Source organism: Priapulus caudatus, unplaced genomic scaffold, assembly GCF_000485595.1.
Source record: "Priapulus caudatus unplaced genomic scaffold, Priapulus_caudatus-5.0.1 Scaffold7, whole genome shotgun sequence".
Lineage (NCBI taxonomy): Eukaryota > Metazoa > Priapulida > Priapulimorpha > Priapulimorphida > Priapulidae > Priapulus > Priapulus caudatus.
In genome coordinates this window covers 352907-370864 of record NW_014577068.1, presented here as the reverse complement: position 1 = coordinate 370864, position 17958 = coordinate 352907, and the positions used below count along the sequence as shown (strand labels likewise).

The 17958-nt window shown below is 45.0% G+C and overlaps 1 protein-coding gene across 1 annotated transcript in view; it reads right to left on the bottom strand.

The window, feature by feature from the left end:
- LOC106805670 overlaps positions 1-17958 on the bottom strand; it is a 57591-nt gene that overhangs the window by 39287 nt on the left and 346 nt on the right. Inside the window, exon 2 of the mRNA XM_014807363.1 lies at positions 16621-16751. Within this exon, the coding sequence (XP_014662849.1) occupies positions 16621-16701 (81 nt within the window). The 5' untranslated portion in view covers positions 16702-16751. The remainder of the gene's footprint in view (positions 1-16620; positions 16752-17958) is intronic.

Below are 17958 nucleotides of genomic sequence, written 5' to 3'. Positions count from 1 at the left end.
CTGCGCCGGGGGGAGAAGGGGGAAGGGGAGAAAAGGAGAAGCTGGGTCTGGTCAAGAGGCGGGGCCGGGCGTGGTGGGAGGGAAAGAGCGAAGGGAAGAAGCGGAGATGGTGCCGGAGAAGGGAGGAGGGAAGAAGCTGGTGAGAAGGAGGAGGAGAAGGAGAAGGTGGGGAAAGGAGGGAGAAGGCTGGGCGCGCGGCGAAGGAGAAGGGCGGAAGGGAGAAGCGAGGAGGGGAGAAGCTGGTGGAGAAGTAGGAGGGAGAACTGTTGGAGAAGGTAGGAGCGGGACCGAAGGGAGAAGCTGCGTGGAAATGAGGAGGCGAAGAGAGCTGCGTGGAGAAGGAGGAAGGGGAGAAGGCAGAGCTCGCCCGGATGGCTGAGGAGGAGGAGCTTGAGAAACTGGTGGGGCAGAAGGGAGAAGGAAAGCGTGGTGGCAGATAGGTCAGCGAGAGAGGAAGAAGGCTGTGTCTGATGAAGGGAGGAGGCGGCGAGAAATGAGAAGCGTGGCGTGGAGACGGAGGGAGGCGGCGAGAAGCTGGTGGCAGCAGTAAGGAGGAGGGCCGAGACGCTGGTGGAGAAGGAGGAGGGCGAGACGGGTGGAGAAGGCAGGAGGGCCGAGAAAGGAGAGCTGTGTGAAGAAGGAACGAGGCGGAGAACGCTGGTGTGAGAAAAGACGGAAGGGAGAAGGTGCGGGAGGAGTGAAGGGCGCGCAGAAACTGGTGGAGGAGAAGGGGAGAAGGGAAAGTCGGAGTTGGTGGAGAACGGAGGACGGAGCGGAACCGCTGGTGGAAGAAGAGGAGCGGGAGAAATGAGCTAAGCTGGTGGGAAGCAAGGATGGAGGGCGCGAGAAGCTTCGGTGGGAGAAGGAGGAGGCGGCGGGAGACGCTGGAGTGGAGAAGGAAGGAGGGGAGAAGCTCGGTGAGCAAGAGGAAGCGAAGAGGGAGGAAGGTGGCGGAGATAGGAGGAGGTGGGAGACAGAAGCTGGTGGCAGACAGGAGGGATAGGGGAGAAGGGAGAAGGTCGCGCCGGCGAGAAGAAGGGAGAGATAAGCTAGGCCGGCATGAAGGAGGAAGGGGAGAAGGGAGAAGGAGGAGGGGGAGAAGCTGGTGGAGAAGCGAGGATGGGCAGAGCTGTTGGAGGGAAAGTGAGGAGGGGGGAGAAGGAGTAGCTGGGTGGGAGAATGAGGCGGTCGAGAGAGACAGCTGGTCTACATGGTTGGAGCCGAAGGGAGAAGGGAGAAGCAGGAGAGGTCCCGGTGGCCTGAGAAGGAGGGCGCGGAGAAGCTAGGTTGCCGAGAAGGAGGAAGGGGCAGAAGGGAGAAGGAAGACGAGAAGGAGGCAGGGGGAGAAGCTGGTGGCAGAAGGCAGGAGGGGGAGAAGCTGTGGTGGCAGTCAAGCGAGGTAGGGCTGAGTGAAGTGGTGGAGAAGGAGAGGGAGAAGCTGGTGGAGAAGGAGGAGGGGCGAGAAGCTCTGTGTGCGAGAAGAAGCGAATGGGAGAGAAGCTGGTCGGAGAAGGAGGAGAGCGGGAGAAAGGAGAAGTTTTGGTGGAGTAAGGAGCGATGGAGAAGCTGGTGTGGCAGAAGGAGGGAAGGGCGAGCAAGGAGGAGGAGGGGGAGCAAGCGTGGTGGAGGAAGGAGGAGGGGTGAGAAGCGGAGAAGCTGGTGAAGAAGGAGGAGCGTGGTGAGAAGCTCGTGGGTAAATGGACGGACCCGGGAGAGAAGGGAGAAGTCTGTGGAGAAGCGAGGCAGGGATGAGAGCTGGTGGAGAATGGGAAGGAGGAAGGGCAGAAGCTTGGTGCGAAGAGGAAGCGGGAGAGTGGCAACCAGGCTTCATCCCCCTCCTGCCTTCTCCCAACTTCTTCTCCTCCTCCTCCACCCACTCTTCTCCCTGTCTCCCCTTCCTCATCGTCCACCAGCTTCTCCATCTCGCTCCTTCGTCCACCAAGTCTCCTTTTTCTCCCTCCTCTCTTCTTCCATCCAGTCTTCTCCATTTCCTCCTTTCTCCACCAGCTTCTCCTCTTCTCCCACTCTCCTTCTCCACCAGCTTCCTCCCCCTCTTCTTCATCACCTAGCTTCTCCCCCCTCCTTTTCTCCCCACCAGTCGTGTCTACCCCCTCCTCCTCACCAGCTTCTCGATCCCTTCTCCCCCTCTGCGGGCCTTCTCGACCAGCTGTCTTCCCTTCATCCCCTCCTCCTCCACCAGCTCCCTTCTCCCCTCCTTCTTCCCCTCTTCCTTTCCCTCCACCAGCTTCTCCCCTCCCTCCTTCTCCACCAGCTTCTCCCTCCTTTGTTCGTTTCTCGCCAGAAACTTGTATTGCAGTCCCGCAGAAACTAGCCATAAGGGCAAACTGCTAGCCAATTCTACGGAGCGCTACATATGCCTCTGGGGTTAAGCGGCGTTAAACACCTAGTTTTTAGAGCTCTATAAATACCCCGGTTTTACGTCTAAAAACCAGGTTTAAGCTCTTAAAACCCGGTTTTAAGTGTATAAAACTAGCGTTTTAGGCTTAAACCCGGTTTTTAAGCTCTTAAATACCGCCGGGTTAAGGTCTAAAACCAACGTTTTACGCTCTAAAACTAAGTATTAAGAGCTTAATCCGGGTTTTAGCACTTTAAACCTAGTTTTAGACTTAAAACCTAGTCTTTAAGACCTTAAAACCGGTTTAGAGCTTTAAAACTAGCTTTTTACGCTTTGGTAAAAAAGCTTTCCATGTCCGAGCAGCTTACAACTAGTTTAAGCTCTTAAAACCTAGTTTTAAGCCATAAAACCGGTATTATACTTAAAATACCAGGTTTTAAGGGTCTTAACAAACCTTGTTTTCAAGGTCTAAAACTAGGTTTTAAGGCTTCTAAAACCCGGAATTTCAAAGGTCTTAATACCTAGTTTTAGGCGTAATTCCTAGTTTTAGACCTCTAAAACAGTGGTTTTAAGGTCTAATTAACCCGTTTTATGGCTTAAAAACTGAGGTTTTAAAGAGCTTAAAACTAGTTTTAGACCTTTAAAACCTAGTTTTAGACCCTTAAACCGGCTTTTAAGCTCTTAAAACCCGGTTTTAAGGTCTAAAAACTAGGTTTTAATGCTTTTTGGCTACAAAATGCCTTTCCATAACCAACGCACCCCATCTGCACCAGTGAGAGGTAGTAGATGGGAGATTGCCGCTACATCTGCATGGGGGCCAGGTGCTAAAGGGTTTCAAACGCTAGAGGTAAGTGCGCGATACCTCAAACTTCACAAATAGTTGTCTGTATTTGCATGGATGTACAGGTTTATCCCCCCCCCCAGCCACGTCACACTTTAAGATTCGTTATGTGTATTCATGCCGATGATTCATGGAATTATCATAGGCGAGCACACATACGAACGCCTAAAAGCGTAATAACGAGTGCTGCTATACAAACAAGTCTCTTCGCGTATCAGGAACGATGCAACTGAGTCCTTAGCCACAACATGAGTAAGCGCCACGCCATTAAAAATGTATGGGTTTCAACACCACTTCACCGATGTCATCCCCAAAACAAACAAAAATTCCAGACAATGAGAGTTACAGATATCGAATAAAAGTCCAATCGCAGACTGTCAACCTGTGGTTACACGACACAGCAACATTATTTTAAAACACGTAGGTTTGTAGTTGATATTAGGAACTCTACCATAAGCACGACCTATGTTTTAGTTGACGAGACAGTGGCAGTGACTGTCACTGTACCACTGCGGCACCTAAGAACCAGAAACTTTCTTTCTGCTTTCTTCCTTCGAATGCTACTTCGATAGAGTATATTGATAAGACGTCATTTTATCTTTTCGTGCATCAACACCGAATATTCACACACTAGCGAATACAGCCATCAAGAATCCATCATCACTCACCTATAGCACTGTTAATCGCACATAATCGCTCTGATATCTCACGAGCACACGCACTCTTCCTCAAAGAACTACAACTCAACACGTACAGATACTGGCCACACTGCTAACGGTGCACACGCGCAACCGCCGAGAAGACAGCAGTATCCGCCATGACGGCGTCATTACGTTGACACGCGGTTGTGATTGAAGATTAACATCCGTCCGAACAATGCACCAGAACTTCCAGCGACACGTGTGCGCGTGTGTCAACGTCGGCAGCGAGACACTCCCGTGCTGCACAGACGACGACGACGACGACGACGACGACGACGACGACGACGACGACGACGACGACACTTTCTCAGTCTAGCATTGAATTTCCTCAGATGGCGAATTACTTCTTACGATGTTCTGGACCTTGGCAACGCGATCTGCACGATGATTAGACCCACACGATGATACACACAAACGCGTAAGCACGCACGGACGCACACATACACGCGCTCACACAGTAGTGCGCTCTCAACACGTGTAACGACGGCGTTTTGATCACGTCGATGAAATAAATCACGGGTTACGATGAATCACGGGATGAAGCTCCGCCCCAGATGCATAAGTACGTTGTGTGCGATTGCGTAAAAGCTACTAATAGCTGCCCGATGTACGACGGAGCCGCGACACAGAAACACACACGCGAGGCCGCGAGATTCCATCGACGACAGCAGAACGCTTGTGTATACTGTAGCCCCCGTCACCGCCTTTACGCGCATGCGCTATCGAGCACTTACAAATATATATACACGCTCGTGTTTAGCCGTGCCAGACAAACCAACACTGTCGGCTGTGACGGACTGACGTTTGACAGTTTTACAGAAGACAGTTGACAGAATTCGGCGAGATACTATTTGACGCTAGACACTAGAAGGAGAACACCACCACTAGTCACGGTTGAAATGCTGCTGAACGTCGCATCATATTACAATACGAATTGTTATTTGTTGCAGCCAGATGCAGCAGCGAGCGCACCAACCCACAATCAACGCTAGCAGTTACCAGCCGTATGGGCATGGCAGCAGCAGCAGCAGCAGCAAGTGCCGCCTCCCTCCTCTATGTTCTGGCTGCATCCATGCACAGAAATGGCATCCATCCAATCAATAGTTAGCCGATTTAGCAAGAAAGCAGGGCATGTTGAACGGAAAACAGCGTGTTAAGTGGAATTTCATGAAAGCTCATCAAGCTAACCAGAACGGAGTGATCCGAATGATTTGCCTGTTAGTGTAGTTTTTAATGCGAATTAGACCCTCTAATAAAATCAGACATTGCTTCCTCATGCCTCTTTTTTAGGTAGAAAAAGTTCGTCGTTTGGAAAGATCTAATTTATTATACAGGTGATCTCAAAGATCCACAATCACCACACACACACACGCGCGCGCACATACACGCACATACAACACACGCACGCACGCACGCGCACACACACGCACGCACGCACGCACGCACGCACGCACGCACACACACACACACACACACACACACACGTCCGCACGCGCGCACATACACTATCCACAAATCACAGTGAACACTTTACCACTGGCTTGCTGACACCCTTAGAACGTGATATTACCAATGGTTGGGCACTCATTTTTTTCCAAGGCCAGCTGACCTTCAAGGACCTACTTATAGATTCAACAATAGTTTCATGGCATATATTTTGGAGGACATTTTGGAGAGGTACCGAACATTCAACAAACAGGTCAAATTACCATATTGTCACCGTACTTGTCATCGGCCTAGGCTGAGAAATTCCTCTACTATAATAAGTACAATAACTACGAGTCAAGAGTTAGAATATCTAACGTCTATTCATGCAGCCACTAGCTGTCATGCATACACAGTGCTTTGAGATGTCAATCGCAGTGACACACTATATTTATGGTGAGATTATTCTTTTGTGAAGACCCAAAAGGAATCCAATAAGTATAAAGCCTACGCTAGGTCGTAGTTGGACCTTACCTTGTTGAAGACAGAAACATAATAATACATTTCATAGCTTCAAGACATACATCATACACGCTCACCTCATCACTGTCAAGACGAATAATAACTTACAGTGTGAAGCACGTGCCTGCATTATTCCACTAATTATACCGTATACCGCCTACAATGCGCTTTTCACAATGCCTACTTTACATTCAACGATGTGTGTCACTGGGTAACAAAATTCACATTAATTCAAATTACACGCACATTTAGGCCAACTATGCTAGCAGAGCTATCGTAGTCGCTGTGTGGCTCTCCTGCTGAGAAATTCCAATAAGGACACCGAGTATTTTGGCTTTAATATCAAGCATGATAAATATTATCACTATACATATATACAGTGCAAAGAACGTCGTACGAGTTAATTGTAATAAATGATAAAAGCTATACATGCTGTCCTTGGGAAGTCGTGAAGGGTGTTCAAAGCATTTGCAACGATGAAACGCATGAATGTGGCATGTATTCGAAATTCATGGACAGTTTGCAATGGTTACCTGTTTTAGCCGTCGGAACGAAGCCCTTGTTCGATCGGCTCTGTAGAAAACCATCATCTGACTTGGGTCAAAGTGCATCCATTCTCGATCCCCGACGCTGCTCATGTTTTACGTAGTACGACAGAGATACACACAACTTTAAACGTGATCACAGGCTTTACTCCTTCGCTTCTAGTCGTTGTGGTCTACGTTGGTCACACATATCACCCACAGACATTGTACATGCGCGATGGGATGCTGATGGGACACTCGCAACTAATTATTCGAGTTAAGTTCAACGTCAAACTCTATCACCACTAGCACACCAACAAGGTTCGGTCCGGTGTAAGCTAGTACCCTAACATGTTACTTGCATGCACAATGGCTGTGAAATGGCGACAGCTGGCTGTGGGCACGCACATATTTACCCACACTCAACATCAACAGCACCTATGACTCAAATTATGAGCAGCCCATGCATATATTATCAAAATGGCATACTACACGTTGGAAGTCTCGCCTAGTGCACATAGTGATCGTAGGTATGCCAAGATGAAAGGCCTAGCCAGCTCATTTTCTTCTACTGGCAACTTTGGTGGCAAGGGCAGTAACTGTGGGATTAGGCCTAGTCTGCTGCCCTCCGCTGACGCCTCTGATGGATGTACAAACAGAACCGAATCCTGCAATTCAGTCTAATACACCCAGATAGAACGCTGTGCCATCTGATGAAAACAATAATTGTCAGTTGCTCTACGATAATCACCCAGGTAATTATCAAGGTGGGTGATGATGCGGCGTTTCAGCAGGATGAACAATCTTCAAACGTCCTAATCAATACATACACGCATCGGTTCACTTCACAAACTATCAATATGATATAGCCATGGACATCACGATCCACCTTACGAACAGGTAAAAAGACAAAGCACCCTTTGTAGGCTGGCAAGTTGTATGTTTATCTTCTAATAATCCATAATTATCAAATATCGTATTGCGTTATCTTATTCCTCACCGTTACATTATGTCACGCTGCAATACGACCTCATTCGCCTCCTTACACATGTGTATACATCTAAACATGTAATATCCTTCGCATCTCCGTCTATCCGCGAGTAAACCAGCAAATCCCACGCTAGGGAAGCCCACCTGAACGCGGCGAAAATATATACGGCAACAAATATGCAGGCGGTTCCTTGCAACCATGGCAACGCCATAATAGACAGCAGCAGCAGCATCGCAGCTGCCACGTGTTCCCCGCTGACTCAGCTGCAGCGGCTGTGCTGCACAATTCAGTGACGTGATGACGTGGCCGGGTCCACGTCTCTCGCAAACACAGCTACGGGAGGGAATCAATAACGAGACACGTGACTAGCACGTCACGTGCTGTCCTACATTAACTTATCTGCATGGCTGGTTATCAGATTAGCAGCGTCAATTCAGTGAAGGCATCCCAGGCATCTTACAGGTACGTAAAAGCACTAGGGAGTGACGCTGCCAATCCATCCAAGCTAGCATCCATCCAAGCTAGCCAACCTCGTATCTTGCCCTGGCTGTCACGGATGCCATCCTCCACAAGGCCCTTACTACACAGATCTGTCGTATCTATACGTATATATGAACAAGAAGCTGTGAATCGCGAAGGTTGCACTATGATTTATCTATGGCAGATATAATCCCGAATAAGTAAAATAGAATCCGAAATCTATACATAATACATTTTCCAGGCTGACCGATGCACCCCCCCCCCACACACACACACCAACGACTCAATTTTTAGCTCACATTGACATCGTCAAGATGAGCTATTGCCATGGGGTGTCGTCCGTCGTACGTACGTCCTTCCGTCCGTCCGTCCGTCCGTCCGTCCGTCAACATTTGGCTACAGTCAACGATAACTTGAAAGGGGTTTTGATATTTTTTTTAAATTATGCAAATTAGGTAGATTTTGCCAATTTCACTATGCATTTCAGTGTCTGCCTACGGGCAACGATAACTCAAGAACCGTTTGAGCCACATGTTTAAAATTGCATACAGTTGTTACTCCTATGGGAGAGATTTGAACGTCCTATTTTGGAGCACGCCTGTCAACCTACTTTCGAGCCACGCCCACTTTTTGGCCAAAATGGAAATAGCCATAAGCCAGTTTAGGTTCAACGGATATTGCTCATTTTTGGTATGTGAATGAATAAGGACTGGCCCCAAAACATATCACACGGGTTTTAATATTTTTTTAAATTATGCAAATTAGGTAGATTTTGCCAATTTTAATATGCATTTCAGTGTCTGCATACGGTCAACGATAACTCAAGAACCGTTTGACCCACATGTTTAAAATTGCATACAGTTGTTACTCCTATGGGAGGGATTTGAACGTCCTATTTTAGAGCACACCAGTCGACCTACTTTCAAGCCACGCTCACTTTTTGACAAAAATAAAAATGGCCATCTAGATTCATTCGATTTTGTTAAATTTACCTACCTACCTAGTACCTACCTACCTAATCATACCTACGTGTAATTCTTCGTTACAGTAATTTGACTGGAATATTTTATTGCTTTTATTTGTGCAATAATCGAAAACCAAAATGGCGATCATTTAGGAGTAGCGCCATCTCTCGCCCAGATTTCAGACTTTCAGATCTGAAACATTTATTTTTGCATCAAAACTAACCCTGAAACAAAACATTGAAATTTCTATTAGTATAAAACAGGGAATAACATTTGATCACATTTTGGTCCGTCATAAATGAGACACTTGCCAAATTTTAAATATCATCTCCCTCTTCTATCACACCCAAGGTGAGCTATACTAATAGTGTCATTGACACTTTCATTAACTTGAAAGCCCGAAGTTATGTGCTTAACCATTTTCTGCAAGCTTAACAGCAGCTTAGGTTTAGAAATTAGAATAACTAGTAATAGATTTGTATTTGTATTGACGAGCTGTGTTATTCTTCTATACACTTTCGCGTTACCGTATCCTCACACATTTTTCTTGGGTGATCTTAGGCTAGGGCTATGAAAGACACACTTAATTCTCTACACTTGTACAGCAACTTTCTTCTAGGGAACCTATATCACAGCTTTAGGTCCAATCACGAGCAAAATATCAAAACTCACAGGAAGTATCGGGTATTAAATAAAAAAAACAAAAATTATATAACATAGCTATATTGATTGATATGGCAAGAGGCTATATCATGTGTCTATGTTTCTATAGCAATGCAGTAACAGCTGCAACTAGACAGAGGGCACTCACGGAGAGTGCATACCTCCGCGAGCATGTAACATGTATGTGCTCGCTGGTGGCGGCTGCTGACTGACTCGCCTGCTACTGACTCGCCGCTTACTGGTGGCTGCTGCTGACTCGCCACTCGCTGACTCGACGCGCTATCGATCGCGCGGTGGCTACACACACACACGCGAGCGATTGCATGACCTCCGTTTGCGCAGAGGTAATAATGCGTAAAATGACACACCTGTGTGAGATTGCGTACAGCTCATCTGACTGACCGAACTAAGCAGTAGTTTGCATAGATCACGCTTGCATGCGTGAAAAATGCACCCTCTAGGCACGCATGCATGCGTATCCATGCTATACCAGTGACACCCTATATACATACGCTCAAGCGTAGTCTCTTCCCTCGATTTTTGTTTACACACAAGATGCCCACTGTTTGTATTCGCTCAGTAAATGGCAACAAAGCTGCGACTAGCTACCATATAAACTAACGGTTATAGCTGTGGAGTCATCCCTCCAAACAAAAATACATCGCTACCGACGAATACGAAATGATTTACATTTTAGTGCAGTTTTCACATGGAATAAACCTGAGTCCTGCAGCAGTGCCCATTCAGAAGTCGCTCAATGCGTCTCTATTGACCAGTAAACGAGTGAGCCACCAACACAGCAAGCCACAGACCTATTATCCAGAAACAACTCACCAGTCACTGTTCCGTTCACAAAGTTTTTCGTAGGAAATTTTACAAATATTCACAGATATCAAAATTTCTTGCAAATCGAATGTATCGCTGAACTCTAAATCACGTGTATACGCTAGCGTGGCCGATAAGGCACCGACTCTTAATGCAGGGACCACTAATACAATAGCCACTTATAGACTTTTATGCACCGTGTTTAGGAATTTCTTGCTAGATTCGCTGTCTCATCCATAATACTAAAAAACAAGTTTTTATTTTGTTAGCATATCTCCTGGTTGCAGTAGCCGTGCTTCTGGCGAAAGTGCAATTACTAGGTTGCCCGGTAGTAAACTCACAGCTAGCGCTCATGATACATATATGCGGCAGTTGGTCATTGACAAAAAAAACCTCTCGTAGTGCGTGCACCATCCCCCCGTAAGGCTAGTCGTTACAGTCATCAACACCCACTTACTCCGGGCGCGATCAGAGAGACTTGCGCATCATTCGACACAGCCTCCGTGAATCCGCCTAAACGGCTGAAATCTGAACCACCTGTAAACACTCGATGATGACGGTGGACGGAGGAAACACAACGTCCTCGCCAGCAGTGTACAGCAGTATATACGCAGTGCGTGCGTTTCTTATAATTACTGCTTCAGTTGCGACGATGAATTTACAACAGCAGTACACCGACCCCCATTAGTAATGAAGTTCCATTAACCAAAACCTTGCTATTCGTTACTACACACAAAATTAATAGATGGAAAATCATTTTCTCAATTTCTTTAAACGCATTAATTATGCATTGGAACTCATACATTTATTATTATACTACATACGGACGCACGTGTCCTTGCATGGATGCATAATTGCATACGCGTATACGCATACGTGTACACCCGCACGAACACGCATGCACCTACCCACCCACGCACTCACGCACGCGCACGCCCGCCCGCCCTCAGACATTGCGCACAAGAGATGCATCTAAAGATTTCTAGACAGTAATTTTCTACACACATGTAAGGAAGCTAGTATACCAAACGTATTCAGTCATTCAGCGAAGATTACATACCTTTTTGTATAGAATCCTGTCAGTCATGTTGATGAGTACTACTGGGTCGCTATGACACAAAAACACACATTTGCAGTTCCACGTGTATCAGGATTTCTCTTCACGATTTCTACATCGTATTCACGTGTTTCATCCATGGGAGAGAGACATTCTGTCTTAAATCACGACCTATAGCTTTGCAACAGGTATTCTACACACACGTTTATTAAACGATTAACTGACTGATTAGTATGCCAATGCCCACGATAGCAATAACAGCGATCTATTTTCCCACCACGGAGGGAACCACAAACAATGCAATTACCAGCAACTACACTGATCTGTTAATACTGCCAATTGGGCACAAGAACGAAACGTACTTACATTATAACATAACCAGTTACCATAACCAGTTCATAAACAGTTAGCATAATTATGTATAAGTGTTGCAAACATTGGTGATTCAAGTTTTCTTTTGTCTCGTTGTAATAGTTGCTACCAGAGTTGCACTTATATCAGGAGTAGATCTTTGCACAAGTGGTTAGCAAGTTCACGTGTACTTCACCTGCTCGGGCAGCACTCTTATCGTTTAGGCGTCCCAGATAAATTAATTTTTAGGCGAAACCCAGATATGCCCAGATGCACTCAACTAGTGGCTATATAGTATATAATATATCAAATATAGAGATAACTACAGGATTGCCTAGCACAAATCTCAATATATCCCCCGATAGAAGAAAAGTTGAGAACCACATCCGCAAGGTCAGGCCTCGAAATCGGTTTACAGCTTAATTTGTTTATTGGATGTTAACGATGCTCCCTCCAGCAGCCATTACCACCAAGTCGTAAAACTGACGTTGTTGGAACCGGCGGCCGATAGTATCGTGACGGAACTCATCGCTCATTCACTTCCTCTTCAAATTTAGAAATTTCCCCCACTGTGTGTTCAGCCAGGCATTCTTAATACGAAGTGGCTATATGCCCGGCAGCACGGTCTTCGATTTCCTAAATGCCCGGCAGTTTTTAATTTTCGGCCATTTCTTAAGTAAACAGTGTACTACGTGATCCAAAGTATTCTACATTTGTTTAGATGTCAAGCGATTTTCGTTAGAGCTGTATATTCGAACTAGCCCAATTCGCCTAGCTTCGGATCACTGAGCGAACGAACTCGCAATCGACACTTAGAAAATATCCGACGGCTGCCGGGCACGGTCTTCGATTTCCTAAATGCCCGGCAGTTTTTAAAGCCGCAATATATATGCGCATCCAAACGCTAGTTTCTCCAGTACTAGACTAGCAAATACTTCGTGTCATGCATAATCACACTACCTTATGACAAAATAAACTCTAGTTCCTCCCATTTCACTGCGCGTTTGCTTAAAACCCACAAGAAAGAGGTGCGAAATCTGGAAATCTGGCGCCAACGCCGAATTGTTTGCTAAACAATTTAGCCCAGAATCGGTTAGGTGACATCACATGTTGCTACAGGTTGCACCCGCTGTACGGTTACTTGGCAGAGCAACGCGAACGTGTCAACAACATCGGAGAATTTGAACAACATTGGAAGTATTTTCAAATCCCTTTTAGAAGACAACGCGCAGTGAAATGGGAGGAACTAGAGTTTATTTTGTCATAAGGTAGTATGATTATGCATGACACGAAGTATTTGCTAGTCTAGTACTGGAGAAATTAACGTTTGGATGCGCATATTGCGGGTTTAATTTTCGGTGATTTCTCAAGTAAACAGGAGGGTTAGGGTCCCGGCTGATAGCCACAGCGTTCTTAATATAGTGCTAACACACTTTTAGCCAAATTGCATTCCAATAACCGTGAGTTATATAGCAACGCAGCTTATGCCCAAAGGCTACGAGTATGCAAACCTACTGCAGGCCATAAACCTTGGTGTGCTGCCCATACTACTATTATGATTCTACAGAACTGTAGAGCACTTATATGACCGGCCAGAACAGCATATAAATGTCTAATATCATAAATACAAGTAGCAACATTTGGTAGTTGGTATTAGTTGTTCGGAAAATGCCTACCTACGATGCACTCAACTTCTCTGAATAACTTGGGGTTAGGGACAAGCTGATTTATACATTTGAGTGAGCAAATACACGCCTACCCCCAAAACAAATATGAATTACGATGTTGTTTATATACATTCACTTTAAAAAATAATTGGATCATCTGTTCAGATAAACGGGCATAATAGAAGTACAAACTAGAAATAAAGTTCAGCACGGGTTAGACTACGGCCGGGTCACACAATTAGGTTGATCGTAACGATTATGAGTATGTAGTACTGCGACACAGAGATATGTTGTAATTAAGTCGCATATCACACGCAGACGCGCTTATAGATTCGGCTTACCTCAAAATACATTCAGCGTCGGCATAAAAACAAACACTTTCAATACCTGTTGCAAAGCTGAGCTCGGATGTGCGATTATATACTCATAATTTACGATTGCTCCATTTCCCCCTTCTCACCGCCACGTATCCAAAAACCACGAGAAACGGACATAACCATACGTGCGATTACACACTCACACGAGATATATAGTTGCCGAACCACGTTATATACAAAGACGGCGACGTTATTATGCCATTCCCTTCACTATAGTAACGCGTCGCGGGCGCCGCTGACGCGTCTGCACAAGCAACAAAGTTTCACTATAACATCGGTAACGTCGGCATGTGACGCAAGCGAACGCTGCTCTGAGAAAGCAGTGCAAAAAGCTCACACGGTCGGCTCTCGGCTCTCGCTCAGCCGCACACGGACACGCACCGGCAGCACGTAGTCACACGTGACTGCATCTAGGACAATGTCTGACAACACACGACCTTAGACAGTGGAAGTATAAACCTCGGCTTTATTTGCCCGCCGGTGCAAGAACTCCAACAGGTGAATCTACGCTCGCTGGAAAGCAATACGGCGCGTACTCGCCGTGACAAGTTGCCGGTAGTAATTTCACGCATGACTTACTACGTGAATCGAGACGACTATAGTATAAGGTTGTAGAAATATGCCAACGTGACGTATAGAAAGAACTTGTTAAAACTAATTCTCAACTATTTTAAATCGGACGAGTTCGGAAAATAATAAAACATCCACAAGCCATGCACTTAGGAACACGTATAGTTGAAACCCTGCATCATTATACAGAATTCCCATCACAAACGCGAGAAGGAAGTAAAAATGACCAAATCATTTGGCAATGCAACATTCCAATCCCACTGCTCATAGACGAATTCATTGACATTTATTCTCGAACAAATATTCGTGCTTTTCATCGTTTTCAAGATGTGCCAATAATGTGAGTCTGAGATGCATAATTCTGTCTCGGTGACACAAAGTCTAGAGTTTTATAGTTTTATACATACTTTATAGAAACATACGCACGCACTCACGCTTGCACGCGCATACGCACACTCGGAGTTCTCCACTCGAACCTGTGTCATTGCAGCATTGGTTGTATACGTTATTTAACTACTTCCACTAATTAATTCACACCCAAAACAATAAGACTCGTTGACATATCAGTAGATAAAATGGTTAAAGTAGTCACTAAACCCCCTCTATATGTGGATTAAGATCTATATATGTATTTTATGATCTTTGATATATACTAACTGTAAGCTACAGTACTAACTTGTAAGATAACTAGCTTTTCAGCAGATGCTTTAAAGAAATATGCAGAAAAATTAAACCAGTAACACAAAGTGACAGCATTTATCTAACAGCTGCTACTCTGCTGCTATACTGATGTTATTCATGCTGGAGCTTCCTTTGCTCCCCCTACTACTGTTATTTGCACTACTTATAGGCAACCAAATGTACTTGATTAAACAAGTGCCGCAGAGCGACAGCGCTCAACTGACGTGTACTGTAGCCAGGTATTCTTCTGATAAACTCACTGGCAATTGAATCAAGTGCGCCCTCCTGCCACCGCGTTCGCGCTCAGAACATATATCTAGGATACTACTAATACAGATCTAAAATCTATGATACTGATAGGCTTTGCTATACCTACTGGTAGTACAGTAATAAAGATACAGCTGTGTAACTTTAATGACTTCGCTATCTTTTAACATGTTATCATGGTTATGTGTCGAGCGCGAGCGTAGTGGTGGTGGTGGGGGAGGGTAAGGGGGAGGGCGGGGGGAGGGGCAGGTGGAGGGGGCTCTAATAGCAAAAGCAGTTCAGTCCTTTGTTAACAGTCAACAAATCCATGTTTAACCCTCCTCTTAAGGGTCAAAAGGTTATCAGACACTTACTCTTCGCACGTCAGCGGAAAGTAGATTTCATGGTCCTTTCAATAAAGTGATAAAAACGGTAGGTCAGCGCTAAAACAAAAAAGTTTTGCACTCGGTCCGTTAGACCGTTATATTAAGAGTGTAGGTCGAGCCGTTGAGATTTGTGCCGCAATTCTGTATTTCCTCCTATACCTTAAGTTAAGGTGGAAATATTCCCCCTCCATTGACACATCTTGACCTTTGACCCTTGACCCCCAAATTCGACATCCCAAGTCCTTTTCGCGATCCCCCCCGACGTCCCGAATATCAAGACTGTACGTCGAGCGGTTAAGATTTGTGCCCAACTGTTGACGGATGGACGCACGGACGGACAATCATGCGATTCTACAAGCTGCATCTGACTTCATCAGCCGAGCTAAAAAGTAACGACACTGTTACAGCTGCCATAGTGGTAGTGGTGCACCATACGATTAACTGTGACTAATTGCCATAGGATGTCTATAATACAATTCATACTATAGCGTCATATGAGTATCGATATGTCACAATATGCCAGAGTCTGACCGTAACTAAGTTAATCCACTCGATACCTTTGTCAGGTTGTGAAAATGTCAGTTGGATGCACTGTGCTTGTTTTCATGTGATAAATGGAGCATGCAGATTTGAAAATGTTCAATGTCCAATCACTACGTGGCTTGTAAATTCTTATTCTATTTCCTTGAACTATTGCACATATTGTATCATGAAATAGGCAATAATTTCAGCCCTAGATAGTGGTACAGTTTAAGTCTAGAGTCCCCAACACAGGAAGTACAAATACTGAAAGGAAATTATGGTTATTATTTCTGTTACTGTTGCTGAAGTATATGCTCACAGATACATAGGTCCATTGGTGGATACCATTGTAATGCTACAAGCTCTGCCCCACTATGTCAGTCAAGGCAAAACAACTTGGGAACACCCACAATGGAAGATCATTGTAAAAATGTTCTTCAACTCTTTGTTTGGTAGCCAACATCACATACCTTGTTTTCTTCTATAAAGCAGTCACAGTCCTTGTCTAATGTAGCAGCATGTAGGAAGTCCAGCTTGATCCCATACCTCATATATCACAATTATGGTTCGATGAATAACAGAACTCTACATCATAACACACCTGAAACACAAACACATCACTGCATTAGACAATGTCTGTATGAACATACATATATGTATCAGGAGTTAATAATGACAAAGGAGTAAGACACCTCTTTGGTACTGATTTCACTACATTTTTGTCGTACGAGTTCGATGTGAATAAAAATACAAATGTATACAAACATGAGCTTCTTTTGTTCATTGGTCCATATTCTATCTTCCGGTAGTATTACCAACCGCGTAGCTTCCTTCGTTTTGACATAAATCGTACTTTTCCACGACATGGTTTTCACGTCATTTACGGTTGCGTGGCGATGCCAAGCTGTAAATTCGCACACACAGAGCTGCATCGAGGCGCGCCAGGGCTTTTCGGCCGTAGCCTAGTCGAGTGCAGAAAATTCGCCTAGAAATTAAGTTACGTTGCACCTATGCTGGGTTTAAAAATTAAAACTATTTTACATTTAAACTATAGTTATAAAATGCCTTGTTTTTATGGTTGAATCCCGCAGTTTTTTTTAAATAAACGCTGCGCTGGTAAAATATCTGAACTACTTCACCCGCGGAGGAATGATGTGTATGAATCGTTATGAGTAAACTGACGCTCCAGCCGATTGTAGCTTTTCGCACATGTGTTTTGCATAGCAACCGTTAGCTCTAGGCCGCGTACAGTTGCCGCTGGCGCTGCCTGAGGCGATCCCTGCTGTGCCTCCTTCAAGTAGCTGTGTCAGCCTGTGTGTGCGAATTTACCGCTTGCCATCGCCACGCAACAGTAAATGACGTGAAAACCATGTCGTGGAAAAGTACGATTTATGTCAAAACGAAAGAAGCTACGCGGTTTGTAATACTACCGGAAGATAGAATAACGACCAGTGAACAATAGAAGCTCATGTTTGTATACATTTGTATTTTTATTCACATCGAACTCGTACGACAAAAATGTAGTGAAATCAGTACCAAAGAGGTGTCTTACTCCTTTGTCATTATTAACTCCTGATATCAAGAGTAGATAATAACACAAGAGTAACACACCCGATTCCCGCATTTTTAACCAATTTTTTTCATCAAAATTTGCCACCAATAAAGAAGCAAGTGTATCTGTTCCTCAGCTTATTATGACCACTAATCACTCACCTTCGTGGTACTGATATTCATTTCATATATTTCCTAGCGTATTGCTGTAACTCGTAATCTTGCACGAGCTTAATTAGCACAATTTACCATTATTG